We start from the raw sequence: 15,536 nt of genomic DNA, 5'->3' as shown, positions 1-15,536 counted from the left end.
TCAGGTTTTTTTTGTACTGGGTAACCACAGTGTTCCTGCCAGGTTGTGGTTGCTCTGCCATGGAACTGCAGTATCCTGTGGTGACACTAACATTCCAAGTGTTGTGTATGGAAGCCTTACCTTCTGGAAAGAGCAAATAATTGCTCAGCTTAATTTTTTATAGAAAGCACTGTAAGAGACTCTTCTTGTTTGAATGAGGATGTATTTTACTGAAATTCTAAAAATGCCAAAGGTACCTGTAGCAAAAATTACAACTTTCAGACTTACTGTTTATCAGCAAGAACTGTTCATACATCCAGGATATTTAAAAACACCAAGCATCTGTTCAGTTACTTGTGCTTATCATCATCAGTTATTTGTGAAACCTTAATAATGTCTGTCTTAATAAAGAGATTGCATGACTTGACTTTCACTCCATCCCCACTAGCTCTCTTTCCATTTTCCTGCAGTTAGCATCTGATTGTCAACAATTTCTAATGTAGAGCAGATGTCAATCAAGTTTTGTATATGTCACAAAATTGAACAGGAAGTTACATAACAGATTTCTTCCCTTACAGTGTGCTGTGGAAAGAAATAGAGGCAAATAATGTCGAGGTACTGATGGCATTATTCTTGGTTGTTGTGCAGATTATTTTCTTGTGCTGAGAATGGAAGATTTCTTATTTATTTGCTGCTAATATTAGAGTATTTGCTAATAAGATCAGCATACTACATATTTATGAGATAAGTTCCTCTGTATATGCTTGCTGATCCTGTATCTGCTGCTTGTTTCTAGCTTGTTTCTAAGCTTTACAGATCAACAAAATAATTGTATTGCTTGCTCATGTGTGTAGATCTTTATGGATAAATACTTTGTTTAAAAGTCTGTATAGTAAATCAGAACTGCATTCACTGGCTGTGCTGGTTGTTGTGACTGAAGCAGTGAATGGTCCATTTCCTGCTCAGCCCTCACAAATTGCCCAACTCCTCATTGCTGAGTTCATTTGTCTTCCATCAGTCCCCGTGTCTTCCCTGTTTCTTTTGTGTGCTGTAACTTTGTGGCCCTCACAAAAATGCAGGCACTTAATCTGAAGAAGCAACTTGTGCTGTAAGTCTGCCCGTAAGTGTTGTGGTCTTCTCTTTCCCCTAAAACTTCTGTCCCATCCCAGGAAAGCCTGTGGATCATTTGAAAGTCAGGTGATGGTTGGGGGCAGAAATGTTAAAATTGGCACTTTTAAAGTAAATTTGCAAAACCAATTATCAGGATATATCAAGGAAAATTGAGTAGCATATCATAGGTTTAATACAGTAAGAATATAAATGAGTTGCACAAGTCATCTGCCTTTCCTCAAAAGCCAGTGAAGATAAAAATGCTCTTAAAAGGGTAGTTATATAAAGTTAATTTGAACATGGTGTGAATGACCTGTAACTTAATGTAAAACTTAATCTGTCTGGAATTATGAAAAAAAAAATGTGCATGAGGTCAGCCAGATAAATTACACAGTGCTGACCTTATTTTTAAAATTATTTAAGGAGATGACAGATCGTTTTGGTGTGTGTAATAACTAAAATTCAGCTTTTGTGCTAACAATAGGAATGATACTTTTTTTTCTTTTCCCAGAGGTACTTAAAACAAGTTTGACATACTTAAAAAATAGGATGCGATCAATTCATAGAAATCTAAGCCAGGATTTTGTCATAGTTTTATTTTTGCCTTCAGACTTTAAATACTTCTAATAAAGCACATATTTCAAAGCATGAATTAAAAGCCTTGAGTTCACATTGCTCTGTTTTGGAGCTGGGAGAGACTTGGACACTCCCATACATTTTTTTAAGTATAGAAAACCTACAATGTTTTTTTATTGCAAAACAGGTTTATAATGAAGGAGAAATGAAAAGACTGTTCTTTAGCAACACAACTTCAGCTTCCATTTTTTATACCTTTTAGGAAAAATAGTCTTTAGGCCTTTAGGAAACTCTGCTTGTCTTACAAAATTATTAAAAATTGCCCTGTATTTGTTTCTCAATAGCTTGTCTTTTTTGGTAATTCCTTTCTCTTTCAGACTCCCAGAATGACATAAATTTATTACTTAGATGAGTAATAACATTCTTTTGAAGGGAAAGTGCTTCTGACTCCTGTAAAAGTAGCAGTAATGCTACTTATAAATAGTTAAAAATAGTTGCAGTTTTCCATTTTTAGCGATGTTAAAACAAAGATAAAAGCAGTACTAATTTTAAAAATACTAGTTTCACTACGTAGTACATGCCAAAGAATAGGCAAAATATAATTCTCTCTCCCGATTTAATACATCTCTATAGTGGGCCTTTAGAGAAATGAGATTTTTTTTATTTTAGCTGGCTAGCGTCTTGAGCTACATTTATTTTTACCGTACTATTTGAGTTTATGTATTGATGAAACTTCAATCTCTCCTACACTCTGAGGATTTAGAAAAATACAAAGGTAATTTCACTATTTTTCTGAGTTTTTTGTGGCTTTGTACTGACTTTTTTTCTTATAGTAACAGAAGAAAAATTGTGGGTTTTTTTCTTTCCTGGTGTCAGTAGCTCTTGAAAAGGGGACATCTGGATTTCTTCTCTTCCTCACAACTATTGAATCAGGAGGCAGTTCCAGTTCCAGAAAGGCCACACAAAGGAGATAAAATGTCACTTTAGTTCATATACAGAAATGACTCCATGTAGACTTTGCCTTGTTACCACTCTTTGTGGCACTGGTGTGTGATGAAGCTGCTTCTGCACTCTGCTGGCACTTTTGGCTCCTCCTCTTCATCCAAATCAGGGACTGCAGCCCAAGGAAATAAAGATGTAATATACAGATCAAACCAAGAGGGAAGGGGAAAAGGACACAGCACATGGGTGAGCAGTTCTTGAGCTGTCTCTGGGATAGCTGGTCTAAGACCTTCTGCCTTCTTCAGATCAGTGTTCGGGAAATTCCAGGAAAGAACGCTTCTTTCTTTCTTTTTTAGATATGGATGAGTCTACCTGTATATCAGGTAACTTCTCACTGATACATGGCTGCAAACTTAGTTGTGAAGTAAGAGGTCATTATATAGGCTTTACATTTGGTTTTATTACATAACCAGTTGAAAATCATGTGGATAAGCCTTTAGAAATTATTAAAAGATGTTTAATGTCCTGTGATCTGAAAATGGGGATGGAGCATTATTACTGTTTGTTAGAACAGTGGCCAGATAAGTGGTGATGAGCAGAGGACTAGGTTTACTTGAAGTAGTAATTGGGTGTGGTGAACACAGAAACCAATGGTATGCTTGTACACTTTCTGCAGAGATCTAGTTAGCTGTAGTGAGAAAATTTTCTAGTGCAAGACATAAAGCCTAAAAGAATATGTAGAATAGTAATCCACAGGAATAAGAGTGAAGCATATGAAGATTAGAAAAGAAAAAAAAACCTGTCAGCAGGGAAGCTTCAATACACAGTCTGCTGGAAATAAAATGAAATAATCTTAAATTTCTTAGAAAGAAATCACTTGGAAAAAGAATTGGGGCAAAGTTAATTTTATATACTAAGAGACTACAGTATAGTAGTCCTTAAGCTTATCATTGAAAATGGATGAAGATCTCTCATTTTAAAAGTGAGAAATATTAAGTATTGTCAAGATTGACAGAATTGGTTTTGCCTGAGATTATCTTCCCAGGCACAGCCTGGAAATCACATACTACCAGCAATGGTGACAGGATAGTCAATAGATTTATCAGTCTCTGCAATAACAAAGCTCAGTCTTGGTGGGACATTGATGATGTTTGAATAGAGTTGCTTGAAGAAAATGACTGTATTTTCACATGTGTAACTCGTGGATTACTTGTTAAAAAAGGGGAGAGGGGTCACTGGAAATTACATCAAACGTTGCTTATTTCCATCTGCCCTTAATGTGATGTATTTTATGTTAACGCTTTCGTCAATTAGTAATTACAAGCTTAATGAATGGTTTGATTCAAGCTGGTGAACATTCAGATGGGTAAAAATTATATGCAATTAGGTTTGTAGCTTCAGAAGTGCAGTGTCTAGGCCTTACTAAGAAATTACTCCGCATTTGAGGAGCTTTGGAATTTACATAGGGAACTAATCACTGATTTGATCAGTCAGAAATTTCAAGTGCATGCCTCAAACCGGAAGAATGAATGGAAACTTTTAGGGAAAGACTTGAAAGTTTGCTGACTGAAACAAGAAAGGTACAAAGGAAGCTAGGAACTAAATCAGAATTTAAAAGAAATCTGGATAAAATGCTATTTAGCAGAGCTATACAGGTTATATTAGGGCTCAGATAGTATTAACAATTCTTGTCTTGGTTTAAGTATAAACTTAGCAGAAAGATACTGAAGTGAACTAGAAAATCTTTGTGTAAGCATACAGATATTTATATTCATAAATACATGTACAGTGCAATCTCTGTAATGGTGATCATGGCTGCTGGAACTTGCATTTTCATTGAAGCCAGTACAGATTCTTGCTTTGTCCTCAGAAACTTGAGTTTCATTTCATTTAACTCTTGTAACTGGAAGCAGTAAAAGCATCAATTATTTAAAATGTCATGTGTTTATGTATCCAGAAAGTGCATTCAAATGCCTAACACGATCTCTCTTTCTCCCTCTCCTGCTGTTCTAGGAATTGGCTCTCCGTAGCCAGCTTCCAACAATGGAACAAGACGGTGGATCTCAAAACCCTGTGTCATCTCCTGGAATGTCTCAGGAACTGAGAACAATGACTACAAATAGTTCTGATCCCTTTCTTAACAGGTTTGTAGAAATAGTTACTAGAGGAAAGAAATTTGATTTAAAATTCTGTTTGGTACATGTAATAGTTTATTTTGAACATCTGTCCGTGCCAAGAGCCACAGCTGTAAATGAATCTTTCCTTAAATGGCAAGTCTAGTAAACGCTGAAGATTAAAAGCTGTCTCCTGTGGGAGGAAGTAGTCTGTTCAGACTTGTAGGAAGGTTTTTATTCAAAGTCATAACATGTTTGCCTCTGCATAATCTGTTGACTAACAGTCATTTCAAATTACTGACTCAATTTGTGAATAGCTCGCTGTGAGATCAAATGAACTGTGAGGCACATTTAGGATTACAGCTTGAGGTTCATTTTAAGGTTTCTCCATTCACCCCTCCCTTCCACTTCAGGTATTTAGCAGTATTTTTACTCTGCTAATGTTAGGTCTACAAATAGTGGCATGTTTCATTTTAAATGCTGTATTATTTTGAAGTGGGTATTTTCATTCAAGATTTAGAATCTTACAATATAGACTAGTCTTTCATAAAACTTTTTCCTAAATCCCTCTGACTTGAAATGTTTATTTTGTTGGAAATACTGTTCAAATTTCAGCTTGCAAATGCTTCCCACCAAACATTACAACTTTAGAGACACTGCTGCAGCTTGAGATAAGTGATATCTGTATTTTGGGTAATCCCTTTGGGAAGATTTATCTCCTACACAGACAATTATGATTAGAAAACTTGATGTTTTTTGGAGGGATAATCCTACATGGAATTCATCCTGTAGGGTGTTCTTGGGTGAGCCTCGACTGTGCTGGCTTTGTCTTATGAAATAAAAGAGACAAGACAATTTAAACCTGACTTCCTCTTGTATGGGAAGCCTCTGTAGATAGGGGATGGTATCAATGTGGTGTAGTAAAATTCTAGCTTGAACTGCTGGAAGGCTGTGCCATCGTGCATCATACAGGTCCTCACATCTTCAAAACCTGTCTTCTGACCTGAAGGAAGTGCATCTTTAGGTTTCAAATGGCCATGGCAGTGGACTGATGCAGTTTATCCATTGTGAGTCTACACACATAAAATATAAAGTGATGGATCTTTGCCATTAACTAGAAACAGAGGAAAAAGCTAGAAAGGACAAATATGCATTCTGTAATTTTATGGCAGATTGATATTTACTGCAAAGTGCAAAAAGATACTGCTTGCCTGGTTGCATATATGTTTGGGTTTAGTTTTTTTTTTTTTTTTTAATGTAGCCCTTACCCCATACAAAATACTGCAAATCTGTATTTGGCTTGAGTTGATTATCTTAATTTGTGTTTTGGTCTGAAAATTTGTCCCCTTCTAGGCAGGTGTATGTGTGGCACCGCACTTAATTCTGCCATATGGGTGTGGGAAAGGGATTTTTAAGAAAGGAGATATTTCTGTGAATATGCATTGCTGTCTCAGAAAGCAGTCCAGTAGTTTCGGACTATGACCTAAAGGTCTTGTTGATACTCCTTAACTTAAAGTTCAGACTTCAAGAAATGCTCCTTTCTATCTTTACAGGGTGTATATAAAGTTCCTCATGAGACAGTACTAAATTTAGTAACCCCGGAGTTATCTATTCAGAGTTTAGGTTGTTTGATATTTTCTGCTGCCTATATAATAGAAGCATTAAAAAATCACAGAGAATCACTACATTGGAGCAATTTGAGATAATGCTCAGTAGTGGTTTAAAATGCATAATCAAATCTGCCTGCTGTCTTCAGTACTTACCAACATTATGGTATATTTGATTTTTTTTTTTTAATTTGATGTTCATCAATGCAGACTTCATTAGACTATTTCACCTTTTGATTTGCCACACTTGTTTATGTATTTTTGTCGGTTAGATTTATACTGGTAGTGATGGTAGTTCTCTGTTTAACTCCTAAATTGGTATTTCTTCTTTTGTATTCACATATTTTAACAATGATTATTTGAAGAAGAATCCACTCTATTTTGGGTAATGCTGTTTAGTTGCATGTGGTAATTTTGGGTGGTGTGACTACTAAATGAACAAATCCATGCTGAAGAAAGAGGAAATGTGTATTAAGGAGCGATTTGAAGAGAAGTGCTGGATATTCCAAGTGTGAGACCAACAGCCAAAAAGCCTTCTTCACTGGAGTGATTTAGTTCAGCATAGGCTCAGTTCTGTTTTTAGTATTTCGTCCCATAAAGTAAACCAGATTTTTGTTCACAGAAGTTCTAAATTGTTTAAGTTTAATTACTAGGATTGTATCGAATGTGTGGGGATTCTGTTCTTAAATCAGTCTAAAAAAAGAGAAGTATTTATGATTTATCTATAAAGAAATGTTAGGTTCCTTTCTTGTTGCCTTCATGGAATCAAATATATATATATTTATATACATAGCTGCTGAAGGCATTCTTCTGGCATCTGATGTTGAATAGCTGTTCATAATTTTTTTTGGTCTTCATACCTGACAAAAAGGCATATACTATATACTTCACAAGTACATCATGAGGAGGATTAGTATGTCTTCAAATGATAATTTGAACAGTAAATCAAGTTGATGTTCATTGAGGATGCCAGATGGAAAATCGGTAAGGATTCTCAGTGAATCTCGGAATACATAACCTGAAGAAATACAGATTTTGAAAATATTTTGTGAATACTGAATATTAGAGGATGCAGGGGGAGAGAGGTAATGATGGCCTTCAACAACTGCTTATGCAGGCCACAGCTCCTGCCAGCAAAGCTGCTCCAGCATGGGCTCCTCTCACCATGGGGCTGCAGGGGCTGTCAGCCCGCTCCAGCACAGACTTGCAATGGGGTCACAGCCTCCTTCAGGCATCTCCCTGCTCTGGCATGGATCCTCCACGGGCTGCAGGTGGATCTCTGCTCCCCCTGGCATCTCCACAGGCTGCAGGGGCATAGCCGCTTCACCATGGTCTGTCCACCAAGGGCTGCAGGGGAATCTCTGCTCTGGTGCCTGGAGCACCTCCTGCCCCTCCTTCTGCCCCAACCCTGGGGTCTGCAGGCTGTTCCCCTTACATATTCTCACTCTTCTCTCCCATCTGCTGCTCAGCATTTTTCCCCTCTTCTTAAATATGTTATGACAAAGGTACCACCATTGTCACTGATGGGCTCAGCTTTGGGCAGCTGGACCACTTTGGAGACACCTGGAAGCAGCTGACTGACATGGGATCAGCTCCTCCTGCTGTGTCACACAGTGATCCCTGCAGACCCCTGCTGCCAAAACCAGGCTATATAATCTCAACACAGTGGCCTGCTTCCCCTCCCCTTCCCACATTTTCCACTGTGGCTCTCTTGCTCTTGCTTGCTGCGCTGGCAAGTAAGAAAGTGAAGGCATGTAAGGCCCCATGCCATCAGTTTGGTTAACTGTTCTGTCAGCAAGATCATTCTGAGCAGGGTTTGTTTATAGGATGGCTTCTGTACCAGGGTTTGATTTATATTTGGGTGCTCTCTTGCCTTGACATGTGTGACTGAACAAGCAGTAATGCAGCAGTGGGAAGCAATTGAAGAATTGCTAAAGGAGTTTGAACTATTTATAACAGCAGTGACCTAAAAATACACTTCAGTGGTTGATTAAACATGGGAACATTACTTAGAAGTATTTTTTATCCTTATGGAAACATAAAAGGGTGCACCATAATTCCTATTATTTTTATAATCATTATGGATTGTCTGATATGCTTTGAAAGGTTTTAGCTGGGTGGGTGTGAAAAGACTAAAATTATGCACAACACAAGTAGGCCATTTCTTAAAGCTGCTTACACATGTTCTCATTAAGTTTAATTGAATCTAAATAATACAGTTTTAATTGGAAAAGGTCTGCATAAAATAAAACCCAGGTGTCTCATGCAAACAAATGCTTCAGTTTTTTATTAGAATAGGGGATTTCTCATGGTAGCAATGTTTTCAAAGCCCATAAATTAGTTGAAAACAAGCATCTATTTTATTCTTTTTCAGTGCTCTACCCTCACTTTTTTTCCTCCTTATCTTCTGTTACAGTGGAACATATCACTCCAGAGATGAAAGCACAGATAGTGGACTTAGCATGAGCAGTTACAGTGTACCCAGAACCCCAGATGACTTCCTGAACAGTGTTGATGAAATGGATACAGGTCTGGTTTGTGTACATTTTTAATGCATGTTTTCCAAATACACTTGTATCCGTTTGCAATGAAAACAAGCAGTTCTGAAAAGCTCTGATACTTTTTGCATTGTTTTTTCCTATTTCCCCTATTTCTCTGATAGAAACATTAGATTTAGGAAAAAATATATTTGTAATCAAGTGTATTGGGAGGATGGGGAAATTGCTTGTAAGTAGTATCACTCCTGTTTTTATAAGGAATTTAAGTGTGTTTGCTTTTTGAAGTAATGTCGTTCAGGGCTAAGAATAGTACCTCATCCAGAGTTGTTAATACTACTCCAAAACTATATTTGACTCAGTATTGTCTTTTTCCTTCAAGTGTCAAAATTGAATTGTGCTAAATGCCATCAAAGATCTGTAAGATTTGGGTCAGTAGGTGCAAGTTGGAAACAAAGGCATGTTCTTTGTACATCTGCATGCAGCCAAGTTATCTTTGGGGTTTGTGATGGATTTCTATGAGTCACACTGCTTGTATGATGCAAGAGGTACATGATTAACCTTTAACCAGTTGTCCTGATAAATTGTAGGCTTGGTACTTCCAGTATACTTAATATCCATCTTTGTGTTATAACTAGGTGACAGTATCGGCCAAAGTAACATACCATCCCATCAGAACCGTTTCCCAGACTACCTTGAAGCCATTCCAGGGACAAATGTGGACCTTGGGACACTGGAAGGAGATGGAATGAATATAGAAGGAGAAGAACTGATGCCAAGTCTGCAAGAGGCTTTGAGCTCTGACATCCTTAATGACATGGAATCTGTCTTGGCAGCCACCAAGCTAGATAAAGAGAGTTTTCTTACTTGGTTATAGGGGCCTCAGGGAGACTGAATTCTAAATCTGTGAAGGATCTAAGGAGATTAGGACATCTGTATCTGAAGTTCAGAACAAGCCAGTGTGATGCACTTTGGCTTGTGTTCAGAAAAAGTAAATGAACAAATACTCAGCAAGTTTGTTTGGGTTTGCTCTTCCTTGTCCATCGCTGCTGTTATATATTGCTGACTTTTTTTCACAGTTGACTCTGAAGAACAGACATCTTCTTGATCTTTTTCTATTGCTGTTGCAACTACTGTTGGAGGGGGGTGGGGAGGGATGATGAGCCTATTTTGGATGACGAATGCCATTCCTTTTGTCCTAGTGTGCGCTTGCGTATCATTTTATCTAAGTACTCCGATTTGAGAGTTAATTTCTGCATGTCACTGCTTGTAGTTTGCTCAGCTAGTTGTCTCCTGCTGCCTGTGGCAAGTGGTAAAACATGACATACTGGGGTGACAAGCCAAAAATGATGTATCTGGTCAAAAGAAGTCAATACTGATTTGGAGATAAGACGTAAAGGAGGGCTGAAGAGACTGTTTGGCATTAAGTGTTCCTACTAGTAGCTCTTGCATTAGCCACAAAGTGCTCTTGTTTGTATTTTATGTTATAGTAAATCATGAGTCATTTTACATAGAAACATATATGAACTTTGATTGTTGCCACATACTCTAGCCTAACTTCCATTTTTCAAAAATACTTTGATTATTTTTGTTAGTTGGTTTAACTGTAGCTGTAGGATGGGAAGTAATTATAGGTGTTCTGGGTGGTTTTTTTAATAGTGAAATCTAAGGGGTTTTTTTTCTGATTTCACACAGTCTTATTTAAATCTAAATTGTCTGCTTTTTTTTATACTTAAACCATGCCTATTGTAGCCTGATAAGCTAGTGAGTACATAAACCAGTATGTTTTGCCTGTAACTTTTTTATTTTTTTAAAGGCTAGCTTTGAATGTAATCATTAGATTTCATGACCAGTGGCTTATTTTTCATGTGTATTTGTGAGACGTTGAATTAGAATCTGATTACAGCAATGTAAAAGTTAAGAGTCTTTTGTCATGTGTACAAATTTTAAGTGCAGGTTAAAGTAGCAGAACCATTTTAAAATTACATCTAATCTCGCTTCTGGTTTTCAGTTTTGATCTCTGACTGAGTTCAGATTTTAAAATCCTTAATGGGAAAAAAAAATTATGAAAAGTTTCTCTTAAGTTAACAGGGACAAAAATTCTGAACTATTAATATCACTATGTGTTGCAATGAAAAGGCTAGAACACCAAAAAACTTCTCGATGAAAACTTCTAAGTGTAACAGTTGTCAAGTTCTGTTTGGTGAAAAATAAGCCCTGGACACTATATATAGAAGAATGTAAAGATATGTGTTAGATGGTGACATGAGCAGGTAATGAAGTGTATATTAGTAGTAGAGCTTAGCATGGGGTAGAGGTGAATATGAATCATTTTTATTTTAACAGGAAAAGATGTATCACTAAGTTGTCTGCAGGAGTTGACACAAGTTTCCAAAGAGTATTTTTAAATGAACAAAATGAGCGTGAATCAAACTTTCAATATAAGCTAAGAATTTTTGTGGGGCTTTTGGGTTTTTTTCTGATGAAAAATAGTGTCACCAGTTAACACCTCTATAATTAAGGGCCTGTCACCATTCTCAACAGTGAGCCTTTATTTTCAAGGGTGTATAACATGACTATAAAGATACTGTAAGTGTGAAACTTAGTTTTGGAAAAAAACTCTCAGTTAGCAGGGACTTCTCTGAGGAGAGATTTTTTTGGGGTTTACTGTTTTGCATTTTTTTTCAAGACACTGATTATTTTTTAAGCTAGGAACAAATCAGCAAAACAAATAAAAAACCCCATGATATTACTATTGCAGTTTGGATTTCTTTTATGCTTCAGAAATAATTCTGGTTTAGGATGATGTAAAGAATGAAAACTCTTAACCAAATCCTATTTTAAAAACTGAAGCAGCAGAGGCAGAGATTTGAAATTTGCCACTAGAAATGTACATTTAATACTTTACATAAATGTATTAGTGTTTGAAAAACACAAAATTTTATGGCTTGTTATGGGATACAGGCAAGTTTTAATAATTTTTAAAACACATTCACAATTATATGTATTCTGCTACACCAATAATTCAGCGATTAATAGGCCACTTATATTGTGCAATGACACAGTAGCTCCTAAAGCAGTGTTATTGTGTCCAAGGTAGGGATTTTAGTAGCATTTTTTAAATTTCATTATGAATTCCTCTCTCTCCCTCCCTTCAGGAAAAGAAAAACACACTAAGTTTTCCTAACTTGAACAATCTGACATAAAACCACAACAGCAAGGAAATTCAGAGTTGATTTTATTTCAGCTGTCTTCCACAGTTGTATCCAGGTATCATAGCACATAGAGAATCACAGAATAAGCTGAGTTGGAAGGGACACATCAGAATTATCAAGTCTAGCTCCTGCCCCTGCACCAGACAGAGGCAAGCTTCACACCACCTGCCTGAGAGTGCTGCCCAAACGCTTCTTGAACTCTGTCAGGCTGGTGCTGTGACCACTTCCCTGGGGAGCCTGTTCCAGTGCCCAACCACCCTCTGGGTGAAGAACCTTTTCCTGACATCCAACCTAAACCTCCCCTGACTCAGCCTCAGGCCAGTCCCTTGGGTCCTGTCCCTGGTCTTGAGAGTGAAGAGATCTTACTTGTCCCTCCTCTTCTCTCATGAGGAAGCTGCAGGCTGCAATGAGGTCTCCCCTTGTCTCCTCCAGGCTGAACAGACCAAGTGACCTCAGCCATGAAGAGTGGCTTCCCCTCAAGGCCCTTCACCCTCCTTTGGACACTCTCCAGTAGTTTAATGTCTTTTTTATGCTGTGGCACCCAGAGCTGCCCCCAGCACTGGAGGTGAGGCTGCCCCAGAGCAGAGCAGAGCAGGACAATCCCCTCCCTTGCCCAGCGTGCCCTGCTGTGCCTGATGCCCCCAGGACAGGGTTGGCCCTCCTGGCTGCCAGGGCACTGCTGGCTCATGTTCAGCTTGCCACAGACCAGGACCCTCAGGTCCCTCTCTGCAGCATCTCATTCCTCAGTCCTTGCACAGAACCAGATCTGATGCACTGAGTGCAAAGTCCTGACATGCTGTACCTCACGACAACAGAAATGAGTACAGAACAAATTGTTTTTCCTTGCTTTTGTGTGTTTGTCACAGCTTTAATATTTGAATGTTTTATTCTCATTGTAGAAACACTAAATGGCTTATACTGTATTTGGATAGCATGGCTTAGGGTAGATACTGACAAACTGGGAATCCTTGAACAGCTCTAACGTTAATTATGTTTTGTGATACTTATTTTAATTAAGACATTTCCGTTCTCTCACTTATTAGGAAACATACCATAGAGATGCTGTACTGTTGGCAATCAATATTAATTCGGATTTTTTTTTTAATTCTACAAATGCATTGTTTGATGAAGTGGTTAAAATTGTTTGAAATGCAAAAGTGTTTTGGTAGTATTTTATACTGATGTATATATTGAAACAGAAATCATTGTAATAATTGTAATAGCTGTTAGTTTTAAATACACTATATGCAGACAGATGGAGCTGTACAGAGCTGTACTGTTAACACCCGGCTAGGGCTGCTGCTTGGGAACAGGTTGCAGTGTCAGTGAACCATATGGATCAAATATTGTACCATTCAGTGTTGGCGCTCACCAATGCAAAAGGAGAAGAGACAATTTCAACATGATTAACACTACATGGTAAATTAGTACTACAGTGACCTTTTCACTTACAAGCATGTTTTTTATACAAATTAGCAGGTGTGCTTGTATAAAACAATTTGTGTTCTGTATCATGGAAAAAGTACTCTCCACATTTAGAATCACAGAATCATGTTGTATGTTAGAGAATTATGTCCAAAATTATATATATTACTTAACAATGTTATTTTTAGATATGAGCATGACTGTAAGCTAGGTACTTAAGTACATTCTGTTACATTATTTTTCTTTATGTAATACTTTTTCAGTTGTTTTATTTGGTATAAATATATACTTTGTGCTTAAACATCTTTGTTCATTTTTAACATTCAATAGTATGTAAAGATGTGATTTCCTTCAGTAAGATAGATGCATTGAATTGTTGGAATGCCTACTGTAGTGCGTCTGTTCTTGTCCCCCTTGTCATTGCTTTTGTAGTTGTAAACTCCAGTTCTGCAAATACGGTGTGCAAGCTCGCCTGAGAGACAAATGAGTTCCACTGGCTTCAGTAAAGGCTTAACATTAAAGTGTACATGTCTGTGTGCTTGCAGGAATGAAGAGACAGTGACTCTGGTGAGCATCATGCAGCTTGTGTAAAACAATACTTTAATTGCAAATGGCACTGTAGTGAGACCTGGTAACAGAACATCTGGGTATCTACTAGAAGAAAGCATCCACTTTTTGCAGATAATGCTTGCCATGTTCGGATGGCAGATACATTTTTGGCTAACTCTTAAGTTTATGCATTAATTTGTGGCAGACTATCAATAAAGACACACTATTTTCATTTCCAAGTTTTGACTTATGAATTGTGAAATATGTAATGATATACCTTGAAAGTGCCTGAAGATTTAAGTTTAAAATATCTTGACAGGTTTCATTAATTTTGACCTTCTGTATAACAGTCTGAAAGATGGGATTTTTTTAAATGTAGTGCAATTTGGAAAGGCCAAAGTCATACGCTGTTTGCATTTTAGCAGTCCCAGAGTTGTTATGGCTCAGCACCAAATGCCCCAACCCTGTGGAATTCAGCAAATTTGTGTTTTCTTGGTTAAGGGTACAGCCCTTGATGGATTTATCAGTTTGTCTTGTACTTCTGAGTTCATAGCCAGCTTTAGTCACCCAAATCCTTTAAATTTAAATGTAACATCACACCTTCCACCTGGGAGTAGGTGGCCAGTACCAGGGAATGATAAGGTACCAATTTTGTTTGCTGATATCACTCTCGTTTATAAGGTGGTGACATATTGCAGTAGTTGAAGTATGAGTGACCTTCTGAGGTAGCCCTAAATAGACTGTATTACTGCAAAACAGGATATTTGGTCCAGGTATTACAGGCCTCACTTTGCAATTCTCTTTGAAATATTTTCAACACTTAGTTAAAAATAAAAAGTATTTGTTTCAGTAAGCCAGAAATAATAGGCTTCCAAGGAAGCAAGTGCCAGTTATCAGCCAAAGAAAGCATTTTTCATATTGGATCATCAACAGAATAAGGCTATGATCTGTATAGCACCTCCTGTTTTGGAGGTTCATTCAGAGATAAACCAGGGCCACTGATTTTGTTTACAGTATCAGCATCCAGAGTGTATATGTTCCTTCTGAAGAGTAAAGGTGGGCTTCTTGATCTTTGTTGTCACCACTTCTTAATGCTAACAGGCCTTATCTGTTAGCATTAAGAAGTGGTTATCTGTTAGCACCCTCTAAACTTAGATGTCATCAAGATAGGAAGATGTCGATACAGGATGAGAAATCTTGGTTGCCATGAAATGGTGAATCCAGCTCTTAAACTGAAAAATCAAATTGTCTTTAGAACAGAGGGTAGAGCTTTGTACCAGCTACCATACCCAGTGCTGAATGCCTCTTAAATAAAACAGCCAATGTGTTCTTCTCCAGGCACTGAGGGAGCATGTTGAGTGAGAAACACATAAATACTGACACATCTGACAAAGCTGCCTAACAGATTTTGTGGAAAACTCGTGGTTTTTACTTCTCCAGACATACTCTGTCTTTAATGCAGAGGTTGTAACAGTGAATGCTATAGATCTAGGCTGTCACAGACTGGTTTTATTTTCTTTATGT

The 15,536-nt window shown here is 37.5% G+C and overlaps 1 protein-coding gene across 4 annotated transcripts in view; it reads left to right on the top strand.

Moving 5' to 3' along the window:
• YAP1 (Yes1 associated transcriptional regulator) overlaps positions 1-14,251 on the top strand; it is an 88,935-nt gene extending 74,684 nt beyond the window's left edge. For all 4 annotated transcript variants that reach the window (XM_036391089.2, XM_036391067.2, XM_036391078.2 and 1 more), the window contains 3 exons: positions 4,621-4,751; positions 8,745-8,857; positions 9,462-14,251. In XM_036391089.2, the coding sequence (XP_036246982.1) occupies positions 4,621-4,751; positions 8,745-8,857; positions 9,462-9,700 (483 nt within the window). In that variant the 3' untranslated portion in view covers positions 9,701-14,251. The remainder of the gene's footprint in view (positions 1-4,620; positions 4,752-8,744; positions 8,858-9,461) is intronic.
• Positions 14,252-15,536: the final 1,285 nt, after the last annotated feature.

This window comes from Molothrus ater, chromosome 2, assembly GCF_012460135.2.
Source record: "Molothrus ater isolate BHLD 08-10-18 breed brown headed cowbird chromosome 2, BPBGC_Mater_1.1, whole genome shotgun sequence".
In the NCBI taxonomy this organism is placed as follows: Eukaryota; Metazoa; Chordata; class Aves; order Passeriformes; family Icteridae; genus Molothrus; species Molothrus ater.
This window is presented reverse-complemented; position numbering and strand designations above follow the sequence as displayed.